At 39.7% G+C, this 21694-nt stretch overlaps 1 protein-coding gene across 8 annotated transcripts in view; it reads right to left on the reverse strand.

Annotated features, from left to right (window-relative positions):
* AHCYL2 (adenosylhomocysteinase like 2) overlaps nt 1–18248 on the reverse strand; it is a 164836-nt gene extending 146588 nt beyond the window's left edge. For 4 of the 8 annotated variants that reach the window (XM_064574969.1, XM_064574970.1, XM_045864292.3 and 1 more), the window contains exon 1: nt 17568–17700. Coding sequence is in view for 4 of the 8 variants with exons in the window: in XM_064574967.1 (XP_064431037.1) it covers nt 17568–17930 (363 nt within the window). In the remaining 4 variants the exon portion in view is untranslated. Of the gene's footprint in view, nt 1–17567; nt 17992–18229 lie in introns of those variants that run through there. The other 4 variants (XM_064574965.1, XM_064574964.1, XM_064574966.1 and 1 more) reach the window with 3 other exon arrangements.
* Nucleotides 18249–21694: the final 3446 nt, after the last annotated feature.

Below are 21694 nucleotides of genomic sequence, written 5' to 3' on the forward strand. Positions count from 1 at the left end.
AGCCTGCTTCTCCCTCTCCCACTCCCCCTGCTTGTGTTCCCTCTCTCGCTGTGTCTCTGTCAAATAAATAAATAAATAAATACAATATATCGTTAAAATTAATTTTACTTGTTGCTTTTTACTTTTTAAAATGTAACTACTATGGGGCGCCTGGCTGGCTCAGTTGGTAGAGGATGAGACTCTTGATCCTTGGGGTCATGAGTTCAAGCCCCACAATGGGCATAGAGCTTACTTAAAAATACACAAATAAATTAACTAACTTTTAAAAATGTGACTACTAGAGGAGCCCCCAGCTGGCTCAGTCAGTAAAGCATATGACTCCTGATCTTGGGGTCATGAGCTTGAGCCCCATGTTGGGTGTGGAGCCTACTTAAAAATTAATTAATTAATTAAAATGTGACTTAGAAAATTTAATTCTATACTTTCTGATTAACTCTGAAGCCCTGCTATATTTTTTATTAATTCACTTGCTCATACTCCACAAAAAACTACTTCAAATTTTCACCATTTTACTAAAATTTCTGAAGCCTTTTTTCTCTTCCCCTCCTTAGCTGATGACCTAGCTCAGAGAAAATAAAGGGTGGCTATAATATTGTCTTCAAGTCTCTTTACAAAATTAGATCTTTGAAATAAAGCCTGTAGATTACACTGTTTTGGCTTAATGAACACTGATGATTTTACAGCAGTATGGTACAACAAAGAGATTCAGAAAGAAAATTAAAAGACTAGCTCTACTTTCAACAAAACTGCTATTCTTTGAAAAATATTAACAATGTACCAATCATGTACAAAATAATTAAACATAAAGTATCTAGTTTTTTTAATCATAGTTTAAAAAAACAGTAATAGCTTCCCTGAAACTAATGTTATACTAAAAAGTCAGTTAGTATATTTCAAACTCTATTTCAGTATCAAATAAAATGATGGATTTAACTGAATTAAAAGATATAAAAAGCTATACAAAGGTAAAATTATATTAAAGGATAATAATGTAGTTTTGCCGACATTTTTTCTTCTTCCTGTCTATTAATGGTGCTTTGTGCCCAAGCTTATCTTGTTAGACCCCCTACAATGATTCTAAGTATAGCTACCATTATGATTAGGCCCTTCATAACAATTTCCAAAGCTATTTCTTGACGCCCTCCTTCAATTTCCACTTAGACACCAGTTCTGACTATCTGTAAAACATCTTCATTTAGATCTTATATTAACACTTCAAACACAAGGTAAAAAAAAAGCTAAACTTGAGTTCTTATCCTGTAATACTTTAACCAAGTGTTCATATTATGATTCAGTCAAATAAGCATTTGGTTGAAGTGTTTACAGAACAAGTTCAGTTTTTTACCTTGTGTTTGATTTGACTAAATCATAATACTTTAGCAAAAAAGATACAACTAAACTAGGTTTGTTGCTTGTTTTTCTAATTTTTTACCCCTTTGAAAATTCATGAAACATAAAAATCTAAATAAGTATATTTTGAAACATCTGCATTCTTATCTCTGCTAAAGAATATATTTCGGGGGTGCCTGGCGGGGGGCTCAGTCGGTTAAGCATCGGACTCTTGGTTTTGGCTTGGGTCATGATATCAGGATCAGCCTCTGCACTCAGTGCATAGTCTGAGTCTCCTTCGCCCTCTGCTTCTCCCCTCACTTGCAAGCACATGCATCCTCTCTCTCTAAAATAAATAAGATCTAAATACATATATATATTTCTGTATTACAACCTTATAATTTGGGAATTATTTATATTTACAGATATAGAAACTAAGATGCTCTCTTGGCAAAATGCAGCATTTGGATTTTGCATTTACAGCTGTCTGCTCTGGAGCCTTGGACAAACACTAAGTGGAGTGCTTAATGGCATTTAACAAACATTAATTGAATTTCATTTTATTTGGCCTTTCCATTAGTAAACTATAATTGCTTACCACAGTGCTATTGTAAGCACTAATTCATATTTATAAGTGCTCTAAAGAGAGTATTCTTTGATACTGTGCTACATCTTGGCAAGGCCCCAATCTTCCTAGGGTGCCCTTCATTTATTTCCCCAAGATTGGGACACAGGCTTCAAGAGTCTGACTGCAAACCCCAAAATACCCATCATCCTTGCTCTCTTTAAGCCAACAGCCCCCTTGATGAGTATCCCAGTCTTTAAGTACAGATACTTATCTATCATGATCTCTGCTACATATTTAAGGAACAACTCTGAAGAAAAAAAGAGTAAATAAAACTATAAAATCTAAAAAGTAGGTTTTCAGCCAAAGGAGTCTTAACTGGTTTAACCTAATGCTCTTCAATAAAACTAGTATTGCTTTAGAATTGCCAAGTATCATCATGTGATTATATACTACTTACTGTTCTTATTGCTATTGTCTAGCAACTGAGTCTGAAAACTCTTGGGCTCTTTCCAAAGGCTTAATTACCAGTGACATCCGACAGAGAATCTAACCAAGAATGTTACATACAAGAGCTGAAAATACTAAAGTTTTCATGTGTGTGACTGCATCAGGAGTTACATATATTCAAGGGACAGAGGTACTTGAGCTGATAAGGGGAGAGAAGTATGTTACAAATCAATGGTTCATGATGGGGCTCAGCTCTATTACCACAAACATTCAGCACTTATTATGTGCTAGCATTACATTGTGAAAATCCACCAAAAGCAAGCCAAATACCTAATGAACAAAACGTGGGTCCACTAACCAACAAAAGAGATTTAAAGACATTACCTAAGGGAAGGAGTAAGAGAAAAAAATAAAATCAATGATTTCTGGAATACCCAAAAGATCCTTTATAAAGACCGTAAAATTGATAAGCCACTATAATAACTCAGAAGGCAGTGTAAAAGGAAAAGAATCTAGAATTAGCTATGTAGATTAATGGGTGTATTCATACTGGAAATAATTACTTTTGGATATCATCATTAACAAGCTATATGATTTATCATCATTATTGATGGGGTTCAGAACATGATGTCCCAAAATATGGCACCTTGGCATAATGACTATTAAGGCCTTGCTAAGTTTCTCCAGTTTACTACCCTTACCTCAGACCCTTTTGTTCTATCACATTTTGCCACAACTTTCCACTCTTCATCAAAACTAGCATAAAAACATTCAGGTTTGGGGCTCCTGGGGGTGCAGTTGGTTAAGCATCCGACTCTTGGTTTTGGCTCAGGTCCTGATATCCATGTTGTGACAGTAAGCCCTGTGTCAGGCTCCACGCTCAGCATGGAGTCTGCTGAGATTCTTTCTCCCTCTCCCTCTGGCCCTCCTGCTCATGCTCTCTCTCTCTCAAATAAATCTTAATAAAAAAAAATTCAGGTTAAACGATTTCTTTGGGTTTTCATTTTCTTACGAAGGCTCTCATCTCATGTAAAACTTTTATTAAATAACTCTGTGTGCTTTTCTCTTGTTAATCTGTCTTTGTCAGTCGAATGTATAGGGCCCTAGCCAGAAAGCCAAGGAGGGGGTAGTAGAAAAAATATTTTTTTCTTCCCCTATAGTTTTAGTGACCATGAAGGAAAAGCTGCAACATCTCACAATCCTTGAAGACTATAGCTAAAAATCCTGGGGCAACTGACAAAGGCCAGCAAAAGGTAAGAATTCTTACAAAAGTCAGTCTCCTGGATTTTTGTCTCTTGTCTGGTCAAGAAAGGAAGGTGAACTTCTCCTTATGCCTTCTTTTCCAAATTCACATTAGCAGGAACAAAAACATTTGTAAGAATTAGTTTTTTGGACTGTGACTGTCATGAATATGGTTTTGGATACCATTGGTTATTGATCCTTAGCCTCCCAGAAAAAGTCACTGTTTTCCTGTTTCTTTGTCTTTCATGTCCTTTGTCTTAAGGAGTTCTTTATACCACCTGTAAAGATAACAAAAAGTCTTAACTTGCTTAGGCTATCTTTGGGAGTAACTCTGGCTCTTAAAGGGGTCTGCATCTTTTGCATCCTCTTTGGGAATGCCCCTTGCAACCACAGGTAAGCCATAAAAAGGTTTGCTGGTTTGGAGTCACACTGAAATAGGTATGCCTTTGAAGAGTTTGACTTTTATATCTAAAAGGATTTTTAGGGGCGCCTGGCTGGCTCAGTCAGTAGAACATGCGACTCAGAGTCTTAAGTTCAAGCCTATTAAAAAGAAAAAAATTTAAAAAAGAAAAAAGAAAAAAAAAAGGATTTTTAGAGGGCACTCATCCTAAACAAATGTCCTATTGGTACCTACAGATAGATCAGATTGGAAAAGAAAAAGGAAAGAAAAAGGGTAAATACAGTAGAATGCTTTGGCTGTCTGAGGAAAAGAAACAAACACACACGCACAAAAAAACCTCCCTTAAGATTAAGAGGTTGAGGGCGCCTGGGTGGCTCAATCGTTAAGCATCTGCCTTCAGCTCAGGTCATGATCCCAGGATTCTGGGATAGAGCCCGCATCAGGCTCCCTGCTCTGCAGGAAGCCTCCTTCTCCCTCTCTCACTCCCCCTGCTTGTGTTCCCTCTCTCGCTGTCTCTCTGTCAAATAAATAAAAAATCTTTAAAAAAGAAAAAAAGATTAGGAGGTTGAGGGGCGCCTGGGTGGCTCAGTCAGTTAAGCAGGGTAAGCATCTGACTCTTGGTTTTGGCTCAGGTCATGATCTCAGGGTCATGAGATAGAGCCCTACCTCGCGCTCCTGTGCTCAAATGTATTAACAGTCATTGAATTGTCATTTACAATGGGTATATTTTATCCTATGTAAATTTTACCCCAGTAAAGCTGTTAAAAATTTAAAAATATATTCAGAGGAACTTACACAAGCAAATATTGAGTTATTATAGAGTTCTAGAAATTAAAAAAAAAAAAAAAGTGTGGTATTGGTAAAGAAATCAACAAAGAGAGCAATAAAACATAATACAGAACCCAGAAACAGAATGGATGATACAGAGGATGTGACAAAAAGTGGTATTACATATATGAGGACAGGGAAAAGTTTCTAAAATAACAATCAAAACGGACAAACTACATGGAGGAAAAAATAGATCAATTTTACATTACATATTTTAACTTCTGTATAAAAGTCATTATAAGTAAAAAAGACAAGCCATAGACCAGAGGATATTTGCAACACAAATATCTGATAAAGGATTAGAACAAACATAAAGAACTCTTAAAAATCAATAGGAAAACCAATGAGATCCCAATAGAAAAATGGGAAAAGACATGAATATAGACATTTTATTTTTTTTTAAGATTTTATTTATTTGAGAGACAGCAAGAGAGAGCACGAGTGGGGGTGGGAGTGGGCAAGGGGAGGGAGAAGCAGGTTCCCTGGAGCCTGGCCCACGGGGACACGGGGTTCTATCCCAGGACCCCAGGATCATGACATGAGCCAAAGGCAAACACTTAACCGACTGAGCCACCCAGGCACCCCCTTAGACATTTTACAAATAAGGAAATCCGAAAGGAACTACAAACATATTAAAAGATGCTCAGTCTCACTAATATCCAAGGAAATGCAAATTAAAACAGAGATACCATTTCACAACTACCAGACTGACAAAATTTAATATCTGATAATACCACACATTATTAAGGATTCAGAAAACAAGTGTTAATAAAACCACTTTAGAAAGCAATTTGGGAGTATCTGGTAAAGTTGGTATACCTTAAGCAATTTTGCTTACGGGATATACACTAGAGAAACTATCATATACGTGATAAGGAAACATGATTTAAAGATGTTCACTCCAGTTCAAAAAAACAAGAGGAAACATTAATAGGGAATGGGTAAACTGTGGTAGAGTCACACAATGAAGCACTACACAGTAGGTTAACACGACTCAACTAGAAAATCTACATGTATCAGACTAGTTAAAACTCAAAGTTGAGTGAAAAAAGTAGGTTGCAGAATAGTATCCGCTCTACAGTACCATTTATGTTAAGTTTACAAACACACAAACAATGCTACATGTTGTTTATCAATATACAATTGATACTGATAATATATTGCAAAGGTGTTAAAACATGAAGGGGAATAATAAACTGCAAAGTTTGGACAGCAGTTACTTCTGTGATGGAGGGAGAGAAAAGAAGAAAGGGAATAAACAGAGAAGGGGTACAAAAGGCTCTTCAATTTTGTCTACAATGTTTTATATCTTTAAAAGTATCTCCAGAAAATTTTGCAAAATGCCAACATTTGTTAAATTGGGCAGCGTGTACAATTTTCTCCGTACTCTTCCATATGCTTAAAAAAAATTTTAACAGGCTTTTGGTCAAATGCAAACATATACATGTACCAGACACCAAGAGAAAAATACTTAACTTTCTGTAACCTACATTTGTAAAACTCTTCTAGCAATGTCTCTCTGGTGCCTAATTCCCTTAGTGTGATAAAAACTTTCAACTATTAAGCACAAACATGCTACATGTGTCAGAGTCTCCTTTTCCCTAACTAAATACTAAAGTTTTCATGTGTGTGACTGCATCAGGAGTTACATTCATTCAAGGGACAGAGGTACTTGAGATGCCTTCTCACAAAATGCTGCCCAAGGAACTAAAAAATCTGGCTTTGTTGATACCAGTGATCTCTTTATCAACCAACAATCAATGTGCCATCCTCAGCCAAAATCAGCATAGTTTAAAAATCTTTAACCTACAACTAAATTACTCCCCTGAGTCATCCTTAAGTTTCATCACAGGTCTTATGCAAACCTATACTACGAATGACCCAAGAGGTAAAAAGACCAAAATTACACCTCTTTCTAGTTTTAACATAATTTTCCCTCTCTGCCCTACATTCTTCAGTCCCACACACCCACAGAGGACTCAGGAGGAGTCCTCCACATAGGTGCAATATTTCTGGATCTTCCAGTCCTGGGCAGATTTATGTGACTCAGATAGCATTGAGGAGTGTGTTCATTAGTACCAAAGGGAATTGAACATGGAACTCTGCTTAACCAGCAATCTAGAATGCAAGCTCCTGAGAGAAAATAAGAGAAGAATAACTTTTCCATCCAAGCATGATGAGTACATCAAACTGAAAATGATGCCCAGGAACAAGCAGTTCCAGAAACAGGAATTCAAATTAAACTGGCTTTGTAACATTCGCTGTTCTGCAGACCCAATGGCAGTCCGTCTGTTTTTGCTTTATTTTCTGGCTCAGTTCAAAGTACCTTAGAGAGTATACTTGTCCCTTCTCCTCAAAAATATGGAAAAAACTACTCAAGTCTTATGAAAATCTGAGTTGTCAGCATTACTTGTTGGGTGTCAGTGTGTGTGTGTATCTCTGCTGGGGGGTGGGCTCCAGGGTTTATGTGGTCTGTGTGGGATATCTCCGTGGGTACCTGTAGGGAACTCTCTATGGAGGCGAGACACATGAGGTCTCTCTGTGGGTGTGGGTATGGGTTTATGTGTGCGAAGGGTTTAGGTAGAGGGGTTCTGAAGGGTTCTGTTTTATGAAGGATCTGTGTATGTCTGTCTATCTTTGTGTATCTGTGCCTGTCTGTGGTTCGATTGTCTCTATCAAGTATTTTATTACAAGTATTTTAACAAGCTTTAGTATACATTTCTACCCCTCCAAAAAAACCCTGAAATGATTTTCTTGCCTCTCCACAGTGAGGTTTCATAAGAGAAGCATGAGTAAGACCAACTGCTAAGCCAGTATTACTCAACAATGAATAAAAAAAACTAGGGTTCTGGTGGGTATATATTAGTACAGAACCAGAGTGGCCCGAGATTGTGCATTCCTAACAAGCTCCCAGGAGATGCCAATGCTTCTGGTCATGGACCAGTTTGAGTAGCAAGGATCTAAAGGATTCCAAACTTAATAACTGCCCCTAACTAGACTTCGAATGTAGATTTTCCACAGTATCCTCTGACTGACATGTATATCAGATCAGCTTGAGTGTTCTACATCTGACCATAAGTTAGAACTTACCATTTTGTTTTGTATACAAGTCTCCTGTGAGTTTGGTTTAAACGAGCCAGCCCTAAGAGGTAAATGACCTCTAGGTGTACTAAAAATGTGAATTTCAGAACTTGTACAGTTGGAACATGGAAATTTCATAAAGGTTCTGCTACACTGTGAAACCTCTTGAGTAGGCAATCAACTACTTTTCCCAAGGTGATACACCTCAATTTCAGTGTTGACCTCTCCAAACTGCAACAATTACTGCTTCCAGTATTGGCTCATATCAAACCAGATCGTATTTATTTATTTTCATATCTGCATTCCCTACCCTCTTTTTGAGAACAAGAATGATTATGTCGCTGATTTAATAGTCCTATCACTTAGCAGTGTTCAGCACACAGGACATAAAAGGTTTTTGCACAAAAAAAGTTCACAATACATTAGGGAGATTATTAGAGAAGTATCCAGAAATAGTAAAGTTGCTTCCCTATTTCTAGAATATAGTCCAGCAAAGGCCCTTAAAAGGAGACAGCATTAGACCCATCATCTTTTCTCCCTTATAGAAAAAACAGATATGAATGTAGTAAAAATTCCTATTCCATTCTGTCTCCCAAAGCAGAGTCACCCAAGACTAGACTCAGTCAAGCTTTATCCAATAATTTTATTGAAGAAGACACCTTATTTACTTGCTAGGAAAAGAAGTCTTTCTTCAACCTAGAGGAGGTAATAACAACTTTGAAATGTAGAAACAAAAAAAGAAAGAAAAAAAATGAAATGTAGATGGACACAATCATGGAATCAGGGCAAAATTTTTTCTTCCTACAGTCTCATTATATGTACTCAATTCCTGGCAATGCCTTACAAAAAATAAGGTGTCATTTTGAAAAAGGACCACATATTTTTCCAACTTAGTATAACTGCAGAAAGTAAGTTCCTCTATAGACCACTGTAGAATAGGATGTATATCTGAAATATCACTGAGGCTCCAATTTCTATCAAAACATAAATTTAGATCCACTAAACAATAATAAACATTTATAATTATGTTTGTTTATAAACAATAAGTAAAATTTGCTACAATAGCAAGTGCTTCGATGAATAACTCACTATAAGCACTCAGTACTGCCAGGATGGCAATTTTTAGTGTCATTCTTGACTTAAATAGTCTTCAATCTAAAGTTACATCTATATGTCCAGCTAAAAGAAATAAAAACAGTGGAGAAGGACAAGTTAAAGAAAAAGAAATAGAAAACAAACCTGAAAAAGTAAAATATTAAATTTTATTTTGGAACAAATAGAGCTATCTTATATCACAAACAGTCCCTATCTTACATTATGAACAAAACTGAATTCCAGTCCATTCCAGATGGACTGGGGACCAAGATATAATAAACACAGCCATAGAAACAGTTGAAGAAAACATAAAATAATTTGTTTATAAACTGGGGTAGAAAAGGCTATTCTAAGACACAAAATGTTTAAGTCATGAAGGAAAACACTGCCCAATCTGACTACATAAAAACTTTCAAAATCATAAACAAAGTCACAAGTCAGTAAGAAATAAAATAGAAAAAAATATCCAGAATAGTAAAGAATTCCTACAAGCTGACATGAAAAACACAAGTCAGTAGGAGGGCAGAGATCTTCATCTATTTTGCTCACTGCTGTACCCCTAGCATTTGGCACATAGTAGTCACTCAATAAATATTGTTAAGTAGGAAAAACGCTAATAAAAACAACAGTAGACAATTTTCCTCATAAAAGACATAAAAATACCCAGTGGTTGATAAAGATGTGGTGAAAGGGTTGTCTTGTTTATAGTTAGTTAATGTATAAAATGGTACTACATTTTTGAAGGCATTAAGTTTAAAATGTGGATTATCTTTCAACTCCAGAATTCTGCTTTTAGGTATCTACCCTAGAAAAACACTTACACATGCACACAAATGCATACAGGTAGTTACTATAGCACTGTCTATAAAGGAAAAAAAAATTAAGTGAAATATGTATCAGCAGAAGAATGATTTAATAAACAACAATAGTATGAACTTTGGAAATCAATTCAGTGTCAAAAAGACTAAGAGAGATCTATATATATTGATATGGAAAGAGCTCCAAGTGAAAAAAAAAACAACCTGCAAATATATAGTATGCTTTTATTTATGTAAAAGTTATTATAAAACTACAAATTCTTCTATGTGCAAATATAGGAAAAAAAAAAAAGTCAAGAAGGATAAATTGATAGATAGCAGAAGTCCCCTGTGGAGAAGGCAATGAGACTGGCTGAGGACCAAGGAAGGACTTCTGCTTTATTAAACTGAATTATTTTATAAGAAAATATTCAGGCATTACTTGTGCAATTAAAAACAATTTTTTAAAGGGAAGAAAAATAATGTAAACACCATTTAACTGATACGAAGAAAACAAGAACATATTTTGGGAATTAGACAAAAATATCCATTTCGGACATGTTAATTCTTAAGTCCAACTGCAAGTAGGCAGTTGGGCACATACAAGATTGGCATTTGGAAGAGGGGTCTTAGCTAAAGAAATAATCTGGGGAGTTGCTGGGATGTAGATGACACTTAAAGGTATAGGAATGGTGTGGATGACTTAGGAAGAAAACACAATGGAAAGAGCAGACAGCTCAGGATCAAGGAGAAAGAGCCAACAAAGGAGACTGAGAAGAAGTGACCGAAGAAACAAGAAGAAAACTAATAAAGAGCTGTGTCATAGAAGCAAGAGAGGAGAGTGGGTAAGAAGTTGGTGTCAAATGTTACCAAGGTCTTGATGAGGGCTGAAAAAACAGACTACCATGTTTCCCAATCTGATGGGACATTAGCAGCGTTAGCAAGAGGATTTTGTTCTGGTCAGAGCATTAAGGTGGGAGTGGGTTAAAGAGTTTGTGGAAAGAAAAAATGTACATAGTGTGTGCTGAAAGCTCCTTTAATAAGCTTAGCTGTGAAAGGGAGTAGAAAGATAGGATAGAAGCAGAGAGGAGATAATAGGGTTTAGAGGATAGGGTTTTCAAACTGGTAGAGATTAAATCAAGTTGGAATACTGCAGGAATGGCTTTAGTAGAAAGAGGAAATAATCAGAGGAAGAAGTTCTTTAGGACAGGAGAATGTGATTACAGCACCTGTAGAGAGGTCTCTACAGAATGAAGGATGCTTCCTCTATCTAACAGGTGGGAAGGAGAAAAGGCTAAGCCCCAGATGCAGGTAGGTCTGTCGATTTGGGAGGTACAGAAATGAAGGAATTCCCTTTTGGTGGCTTCTGTTTTTATACTAAAGTATAAGGCATATCACTGGTTTAAAAAGAACACATGAGATTAGAAAGAGAGACAGTATGAAACAGTCATTTGCAGTGGGTAGGAAAGTGAACGTACTAGAGAAATGTATAATATTGCTAGGCAATGCTGATTATGCACATGAGGTTGACAATTATGAATTCAGTGACATCATTCTGCCTGGTTTTCTGGTTTTCTCTAGCAACTCTCAGCTCCATGGTTCAGCTCTCAGGGTGGAGAACCTGCTTCAGGGCCACAAAGCTAAAAAACAGCACCCAAAATCATACACAGAATGGGGCTGGCAAAGACATGATTGCTAATGTTAAGCAGGAGGTGCTGCGGCTTGGGTTTCACCATTATAGTTCTGAATACGAGATGCCACACTAACAACTCCCCCACTGTTGCCCCTGTAACTTGATCTTGCTGCTAGAGGCTGATGCTACTTGGGGATTTATTGATAATGGAGGGGGAAGTTGTAGAGGACATGGTGCAAAGATCTGGGGGAACTGGATCAGCAGAGAGGATGAGGAGAGTGGTAAGGGAATGAGTATTAGAAGATAATGGATAACAGGACGTCAGATAGTAAATGAGGCAAACAGAGATGTGAGGCATGGTGGTTTAGGCCTTCTCTCTAAGGAGTGCAGATTCTGAAATCTAAAAGGTTGCAGAGTGGTCTTCACAGCAGCCCAGGTGCAGGAGCTTAAGCAGATTTCACATGGAATTTGGTCAGAGAAGGAGGGGGTTGGCAGTGTGACAAAGCCTCCCACTGTCGCTGTGGGCAGTGTTTCATCTCACTAACCCCAAAGGCATCACAGACTGGCAAAGCCTTGAGCAAGTTAATTATTCTCTTTGAGCCTATATTTTCTCATCTGTAAAATAAAGTGAATAATATTCATCTGATAAAGTTGTTATGAGGATTAAATGAGATGAGATAGCTGTCTGGTACAGAGTAGGTTTTCAGTAAATGGCAGCCATAAGTGAAGAGTCATAACTGAAGCCAAGAGAATTTTCCAAGACAAGGTAGTCAACAGTACCAAAGCTGTTAGAGTGATCAAAAGGGTTCACATGGAGCACTGCAGGAGATAAGTTTATAGGGAAGATGAAGTCAGTTTTAGCCTCAGGTTACTTAACTCTCAATGACAGCTTTGCAGTATTCAGAAAGGCTCTAAGGAAAAGCCTGATTTATAGTCAACCAGCTCTAGAACCTCTATATCTTCCTAAATACAGGTTCTGAGCTTAGAAAAACCAGGTGGCCCAAACCAATATATTTCTACTGATAGAACCTTAAAGAAAAGAATAGGAAATCACTAGCTATTAATGCTGTCCAAGTGTCCAGTGTCCAAGAAGGAAAATGGCTAACTGAATTGTTGCAGGATATAGTTGGGGAAGAGGGGACTAAAAATCATACATATCATGTCTTAAGTTATTTAATCAAAATAGCTTTAGACTCAGAACTGTAACAGGGAATTTCAATCTACTTTTTCCTCTGCTCTGCTCTAACTCTCGGGCCACAGGTCATTCAGACTATAAAAAGCTCCTACAAATTCCATAGAAACCTGATCAAGCTTACTTAACCTTTTACTAGGTAAATGGAATTTCAGCTCCTGTAATTGTGCATAGCACTTGAACACGATGGCAGGGTGATGGATCGGGGCAACTGTCAGGATTGCTCTCCCATATGCCTCAGTTGTACTTCTCTCGTGATTTATTTAAACAAAGACTACCATGAGAGAAACTGTATATTCTTTATAAACTCAACTCGACAAGGAGCCTAAATAAAATTTTCAATAAATCTTTTCTTTTCCCCTTTCATTGCAGGATAGAGAAACACTTTCTGTAATAAAGAAGCTCACTCTCCCTTCTTCACGAATTATCCATTTCTTCAATTAACTGGACAAGACATCAAATATACAACTGCAACTTCAGCTCTGACCAACCTCCCAAAACACCTCTATTTTCAATCTTCCCCAGGCCCAAGGAGAACAGAATTCACAAATTATGCTAATACAAAATACGGGCTACTTTCTCAGAAAACTCATAAATGTTCAAATATATGGTAAGACCATTACACAAGCTCAACAAGTAAAAAGAAACTGCCTGTTAGTGAAATAACAAAAAATCCACAAAAAATATACAAATTAACTAAGATTTAAAAAGTTCAATCTGAGCTTTGGAACAGAGAAATGAAACTTCAACTGAAAAGCAAGAGAGTCTAGGCTTTGGAGTCAAACAGATTAGAGTTCTGTTATCTCCAACACATTACTAAATGTGTAACCTTAAGACAAATTCCTTAATTCTTCAATTCTGTTTCCTCAATAAAACAAAGAGAATACTACCTATCTCCAAGAGTTCTTACAAGGATTAAGTAAAATAGTGTATGCAAGGCTCTAATACAGTGCCTGGTATGTAGCCAGAATACACAACAGTGTGCTTCTTCTAATTTTCAAAAGGCTTAATGAGAGACTCATTCATAAAGAAAGTAGGACTTAAAGAACAGGAAAAAAATTGTTAGCTGGACAGAAAGAAAGAGCATATTCTTAGGTCCTTCAGATTTATTTATAACTTTAAAAATAAGGATACTTTTTTTAAAAGTAAGGACAAATTTATCAGATTGTCAGTAAATTATTAATGTGAAAATGCATCATTGATTTTGGAACACTTTTTTATATATAAGATACTCTTCTTCCTTATAATTTTACAACTTTTTGAGGTTCTACATTTGTGCTTTTTTTTTTTTCCTGTCTTATTCCTAGAATCCTGACTCAGACCCTCCTTACTTTGGTTTTGGAACGACCTAAACCTTTGGCCAGATAGGAGTACCTTAGAGTTCACCAAGTATTCTCAAAGATTTCTGGGCAAAGACCAGAATCCAGCATCTAAAAATTTAGAAAGAATCAGTGTGGTATAATAAAAAGGACATGGGCTTTGGAAATAGGTAAATGTTTAAAACAGATTTGAGTCCTACCTCTGCAACTTGCTAGATATATAACCGTGGGCAAGGCACTTTATCTCTCAGGACCTCATTTCTTTATCTGTAAAATGGAGATAATGCCACCTATATCTCAATGTGTTGTTGTCAAGATTAGAAAAATGCGTATAATAATTCCTGGAATAGAAAAGGCCAATGAATGGTAAATCATATTCAGATCAATCTGCCAACTGTCTTACTGAACATTTTGTAAGGCTGTTTTTTCCTAACTGGCAAAAGGAGTCATACTGTTCCCACATTCCCATGCCTATAACCAAAAGGTTCCATTTTAGTAATCTATAATGAACCAAATCAAGAGCTTAAAGAATTCAGGGCAAGAAAGAACTAACATGGCTCAACTCATTCTCTGCTGACAGAAACAAATCCAGTATAAAGTGGATACGTTTGCCAAAAAAAAAAAAAAAGACTGCTTGAACATGGTCATTACCAGTACTGATGTAAGCACAAACGAGCTGCAGTTCTTGGGCTTGCAGCCTTACTGTCAGAAAGTTTTTTAACTTTTCTGAAATATATCCTCTCCTGCCTTGTTTTCCCTGCTGTGCTATGACACTCTTATTATCCTATTTTTAAGAACACAGGAAAGAAATCCTCTCAACTATTACTACTGCATTCACTTGAAATTTATCTGCCTATTTCACAAATCACTTCTTACAGAGATTTTTGGTTGGGTTCACTTGATATGAGCTTATGAAGAAAGACATTAATACAAATTTATGATAGCATGATGACAAGGTCTGGTCCCCACAGCACCACAAGTTACACGATGGACGTAGGAGCCAAACATAAGATGTGACTAAGTAACCTGCACACCATATGTTCATTCTTATTAACTACTGCACTTGGGAACTCTGGCTCTTATAAAAAGTTTATTTCCCTTGTGTGGCTAAGCAGAGTAACAGACCTAAGAAAACTGATGACAAATACATGAATAGTGTAAGGGAAACCATCAACAAAAATGTGACTTAAGATAAATAAGCTTGTATGTGACAGTTACAAAATAAAAGCAGTAGTCACCAATTACACATACAAAGGCAGCTATTTCAAGCCCTAGTACTCCCAGTCCCTCCCTACAGTAAAAGCAGAAGGGTGTCGAGATCATTATGATTATTTAAATAAACAATCTAAGAATCAAGAAAGACTGAACAAATCAAAATGTCACACTGCAGTCCCTTAGTGAGGCGACTTTCAACTTGGGAAAAGAAGGGCAGTCTCCTGCACTTATTTTAATTTAGTCAATTCAATATCAAGAAAGTTAAAGATTTATCGCCAAAATGGAGCTCAGCAATGCCTTTAGTTGTGTCATACAGCTGTATCCTTGCCCCAGAGCTTCAACTGCTTAAGTTCCAGCAAAAGTTGTTTTCTGGTTGCAATTAACATTGTAAGGCAAGCTCAGCCCTGTCTTCCATAGCCTTGAGGCTGCTGAGTAAATCTAGAATCATAGAACCTACATTTTGATGCTGGAAAAACAGGAAGAAAGTGGTTCTGGACAAGGAAAATGGGCAAGAAGCACATCTAGATTTAAGAAAAACAAACTGATATGCTAGCCCGGGATTTTTTAACTTCTTTATATAGAATCTATTGAATGGGGCGTACCTTTCAGGGGAGGTCACAGGGACATGCACTTAAACCATGATGGGAGGACGAATAAAATAAAATCACCCTTAATAATAATAGCTATCACCTCTTAAGCCCCTAGTATATGTGCCAAGTTCAACACTAAAGCCCTTTACAAATATTTCTAATCCTCAATCATATTAATATCCTCATTTTATACAAGCGAAAACTAAGATTCAGAGATTTCAGATGGTTATTTTGTAACTTTCACACTAGTTAGTGACGATACTATACTAGTATTGAAACCCAGATCTGCCTGACTTTGTAAATTCCATGCCCTAAAAGTAATTTGTTAAACACTATTACCCTCAAGAGATCTAATCAAGTTACAGATTTTACACGGAAAGATCCCTAATCACAGAAAAAAGATTTGGCCAAAGTTACAAAGCAACTCAACCAGTCAGAAATGTTTCAGATTTCAGGACACATACCCAGATACTACCAGCCCCAGGATCTGTGCAGTCTCTTATAATTCCTTTCAGAGGAGTTTCATACTGCAAATGAGACAGACACTGTCCTAAAGCATAATTAAACAAATTCCCTCACAGTCTTGCATCTGACATCATCTATCACCTATACTTAGGGAATTAGAATGAAACAGTTATCTGCTTTATACCTTAATCATGAAACTATTACAACAAAAGTTAGGCTGGATCCAGAGTTCCAATTCAGCCAGGCGTTACACAGTGAAACCACTGCAGACTTCTCATCACTTTACTGCCGTTCTGACAAAGCAATTAAAAATCACTCACAACAATTAAAAAATAAATAAATCACTGTGTTCATATAATGCCTTAGAAATTAGAGCCATAAATCCCTTTTTTATGATCCATACCTCTGTCTTTTCCAACATTTGCCCCTTTATCCCTGGGCTGATTTCGCTTTATGAGAGGAGAGACACCCCACGGATGGCCACTGTAAGGGTAATACTGGAGTATCACACATCTAGGCTCACTTCTTGGTGTGCTGAGACTACTGGCTCTTCAAAACTATGTCTGAAAGAAGCTGACGAATGAGACAGACAGCCTCACAATGACTGCCTTTCCCCAAAGTAGAAGCATTCTTCCTAACACTTCCAGATCATAAGAAAGGAACCAGTGAAACAATCATTCTCTTCACACACAGTCGAATAACCCTGGTGGCCGACTACTAAGCAGAGGGGACGAATATCCGAAGGGAAAAGAGTGAAGAGACTCTCTCCATTACCCTTCTACATTCAGAGAAGATGCAAGGATACTGCAGTATCTGGAATGAAGGGCACAGCATCAGTACTGCTCAATGGAAGCGGCTGGCCACAGAAAGGCAGAAAGTCATCATCTGTACAGAAACCAGACGACTGAGGCTTTCAAGGCGAGGTTAACTACTGCTTACTCGTTCTCCAAATAGAAAAGACGTTTCCACCCTTATTGCTGGGTGAACTCTCAGAAGCCGTAAGGTCTTCCTATACCATCGGGGTCTTCTCCCTGAATGGTCTGGAATATAACACATGGGAGTGTGCTGGATGCGGGGGCGAAGGGTAGTATTAGGTGCCTCTCCTCCCCTGCCTATTCCAAGTAGTAGCGGAGAGCGCTACCTCCATGTTATTCATAGCGAAGTACGGCCGTGCCACCTGGAGTCTTCGCTCCCCAGCACTGGGCGCAGGTGGAGGCATCTCTGAGAGTGGATTTGAGGGGGAGAGGGCTCTCCCGGCTAGTACGATCGGAAGAGAGGGCGTGGAGGGTGTGCTGCCCTGCCGCGAGGATCTGCGGTTCCCCCTCCCTCCTCCCTCTCTCCGCGAGAGGCAGCCCGGCCCCAATACCTTCTTGACTGTGCGCGGCGCCTCGGTGACGGTGCCGTCGGGGCTAACCAGGGCCTCGCCGCCGTCGCGGTGCCGCTGGTGCTGGTGATGAGGGTCGCTCCGCTTCATGGCCGACGCCTGAGGCACTTTCCCGGCGGCAGGGCTGAGAGCGGCGGCGGGCCCCGAGCCCGGGCCAGGGGCCGGGGGCCGCTCCGCGGGGGGAGCTGGAGCCTCAGGGTCCCCGCCGCCTGCTGGGGGGGCCATGGCGCTCACAGCCGCGGTGCTCAGTCCCAGTTGCGGCTCCGCCTCGGAGGGGCTCAGGTCCTTCAGCTCCACCTCAGGCACCTTCGCGGCAGCCGCTGCTGACACGACCTGCACCGACATCACCGCCTCCACTGCAACCGCCGGCTCAGACTCCAGCTCCGGCTCCAGCTCGGCCCCGCCTCCCGCCTCCCTTCCCCTGCCCTCCCCCATTCCCCCACTCCTCCCCTCCATCGCCTCCGCTCCCACCCCCTTCCTCCGCCCGCCGGCCAGCCCGCCCTGACCTCTCCCGCCCCACCCCGCCCGGCCCCGCCCCGCCCCGGCGTGGCTCGGCTCGCGCGCGAGGCGCCACGGAACCTGTAGTGCGCTTGCTCCGGGCAGCACGCGGCCAGAAGACCGTGGGACCTCAGCCCCCGACCTACACTGCGAGGCGGCGGGGGCGGGGCCCGCGATGTCTCCTGGGAGTCGTAGTCCCAGTCGCCCTGTCTCTGGCTAGTGGATTCTGTGAGAGAGATGGAGCTCTAGCACTCGGGACTAACGGAAAGGAAAGGAGTGAGATTAGGTGACAAGACGTAGAGGATGAGGAAGAAAGTCTCTTCAGGAGTTGCGGCTTCCGGGAAAGGAAAGCCAGGAACCCTGGGGTTGGAAATGTGGGGGAGGAATGACTCCATACCCTGACAGCATGAATTTCCTCCGTCCGTGCGCGTCTGTGATCACATGACCAGGCATTTAAAGGAAAAGCGGAGGCGTCACGTGGGGACAGTGCCGGCCTAAGGCTTGAAGTGGCTTGATTTTTACGTTTCTGTGAAGTCGGGACCCCGACACACCTTTCCGAATTTTAATGGCTTTGTTTGTACAACGAATAAAAATAGGACCTTACGTGCTGTGGCAAATCCTGGCACGTTTTGAGTTTGGAAGTTTAAAATAACTCTAAAAAAGAAGTTAGCTATCGCTGGTCGAAATTTCCAAAGCTAAGGAATAACACGTAGCCTTAAGCAAGGCCAAATCTTCTGACCTATTAATTCTACTAGGCCAATAATATGAAATTCAGATAAATATATAAGCAGAGAGGCATATTAACTAAAACATGAACAGTGATTTCCTTAAGTGATGAGATTTGAGATGACTTTGTACTAGTTTTATGGGGTTTTTTTTCAAGGTTTTAGATTGTTTTTGATGCCGAGCTAGGTTTGCCAGATAAAATTTTTGTTCTATTTTAAAAGATGTAAGCACAAAAACCTACAGCAGTTTTATTTTTAGTAACAAAAAGGTTTTGAAACTAATGTCCAGCAATAGGGGAAGGGTTACAGCCTTTAAAATGTAAGTTTGCCGGGGGCACCTGGGTGGCTCAGTCCTTAAGCGTCTGCCTTCCGCTCAGGTCATGATCCCGGGGTCGTGGGATCGAGCCGCTTATCGGGCTCCCTGCTCAGAGGAGAGCCTGCTTCTCCCTCTCCCGCTCCCCCTGCTTGTGTTCCCTCTCTCACTGTCTCTCTGTCAAATGAATAAAATCCTTCAAAAAATAAATAAAATTAAGTTTGCCAAGAGCTTTTTTTTAATGATGAGAAATAAAGGTTTATGATACGATAATATGCTAAAAAGCAGAATACAAAATTTCACATTCCATAAGATTTTACTGTGTAAATAACATTTGAAAAAAGAGAATACATTAGAGGCACCTGGATGGCTCAGTCGGTTAAGTACCTGCCTTCAGCTTAGGTCAAAATCCTGGGGTTGCACTCCCTGCTCAGCGGGGAGTCTGCCTCTCCCTCTCCTGCTGCCCCTACCCCACCTCTTGTGCTTGCATCTCTCACTCTCTCAAATAAATAAATAAAATCTTTAAAAAAAGATAAAGAAGAAAAAATACATTACAATGCAATTGACTGAGTGACAGATTATGGGTTAGGTTATTTCTTCTCTATTCTCATGGAAACTGAGGCAAGGGGGAATCTTACAGTTTATGGTTGTTTAGAGAGTAAGCGATAGCCCTGACAATCCCAGAAGACCTCTGGACATCTAGTCTTTAGCGTAAACTTTCCCTGGCAAAGAGAGAAAGAAATCATCTGTCTTATCTCCTACTTCCCTGTGCTACAGCTGTCTTGGGAAATCTGTTCATTTGTGGAGTTGTTTTACCCTGAATGGAGTCTTTTGTATCCTGGTCTTCAAATTTATGCCTACACTATGTGTTGGAAGGCATGGGAGCATTGCCATTTCACAAAGCCCACAAGTCCACCAGACCCGAGGGCTTCTTAAGGTTTCTTTTCACACTGTGGCTTTCAGAATTTCCTTCCTGTTATAAAGAACCAGCACAGAGCTTCATCCTCCAGCTGTCGGAGCAGAGATTAGCAGCTCTATAACTGATTTCTTTCTTCCTCTTGCTACACAAGGGACCTATGGTACAGCCATCTGGCATGTGTTGGAGCTCATAGACAGCAGCTGCCTACCTGGACTGCCACTAGAATTGATTACTGAAGAGAGGAATTAATTCCTCAGTGGGATGTGGTTACAAAACCGTAAGAGTTGGAATGCTGGAAAGAAACTGATATTCATCCTTTATTTATCCAGGCACCCTCTGCTGGTTAGGACCTAACCTCTGCTGGTTAGGACCCAACATCAGGGCACACTCCTCAACCCTCCTCAACTCCATCCTACACACCTGTTGCTTCTGCCATCTTTGTTACTGAGGGGCACCAGGCACAGGTGAAGATGGAAATACCATGCTGGAAACAGGATGATTAAGCACAGGTTTATGAAATATTTATTTGTTAGTTTCTTTTTCAAAGTTCAAAAGATACAAGAGTATTTTGTGAAAAGTAAATCGTCTTCAGTTCCTCTCCCTGCATGCAACCAGTTAAGTTTCATCTGCATCCTTCTGGAAATATTCTATGTATTTATGTATGTATTCTCCTTCTTACAAATAGTAGCCAGGAGCCTTGCTGCTTTCACTCAACAATGGAGATAGCAAACCCAGAGAATTACATATAGTGGGAAGGGTCCTCTAATCCTCACATTGTAAAAATAATGAGATTAATAATTGAAGTTAAAATGATTTACTTAGAGTCACTTCAAATTTAGCAGCAGATTGAGGACCAGAAGTCAAAGTTCTTTATACTGCAAGATTACCTGTCCAATAAGAAGTATGGGATTGGGCAGTCACTGAGTACATGTGGTCCATGACTTCCCACTGCGTATGGAGGGCCTTGTGTTTCTATATGCCACTCTCCTTCCTCTGGGTTAGGATCTTAAAACTTCACCCAAATGTCCAGCCAATGCTTCACCAAAAATTCTTCTGTGTTTGCAAGCTGCATGTTCAGATAGATAGCCATCTGTAGATACCAGGTAGCCTTTGTACTCCACTCCCGACTTAGATTTCACCATACTGCCTTTCCTGTTGTTGTTGTTTTAAGATTTTATTTATTTGAGAGAGAGAGCACAAGCAGGAGGAGTGGAAGAGGGAGAAGCAGGCTCCCAGGGAGCCCAATGTGGGACTGGATCCCAAGACCCCAGGATCATGACCTGAGCCGAAGGCAGTCACTTAACCAACTGAGCCACCCAGGCGCCCTGCCTTTCCTGTTAATCCATTCAGGAAAGGTTTGGGATTGAGGGACAAACTTATCGCAACTACAAGCAAATGCTGTAGGCCTCTCACTGCCGACTGAGCTGTCATCTGGCCCTTGTGACTGGAGTAGCCACGGCAGGCAGTTTATGAAATATTTAGATTACAGCTCTTCCCTACTTGGCTTATTCAGCTGCCACACCCTGGCAAGCAGGAATGTATGTTCCGTGTGGGAAACTGGAAGAACTTCTGAGGTATCTGACCAACCCAAGAGGAAAAACTTGAAGATAATCAATATTGAGAGTTCTCCCAAGGAAATGGGCCAGCCAGATCA

The sequence above is a fragment of the Mirounga angustirostris genome, unplaced genomic scaffold (assembly GCF_029215605.1).
Source record: "Mirounga angustirostris isolate CCGP_5_RB_7025 unplaced genomic scaffold, mMirAng1.0.hap1 SCAF_12, whole genome shotgun sequence".
NCBI classification, from domain to species: Eukaryota; Metazoa; Chordata; class Mammalia; order Carnivora; family Phocidae; genus Mirounga; species Mirounga angustirostris.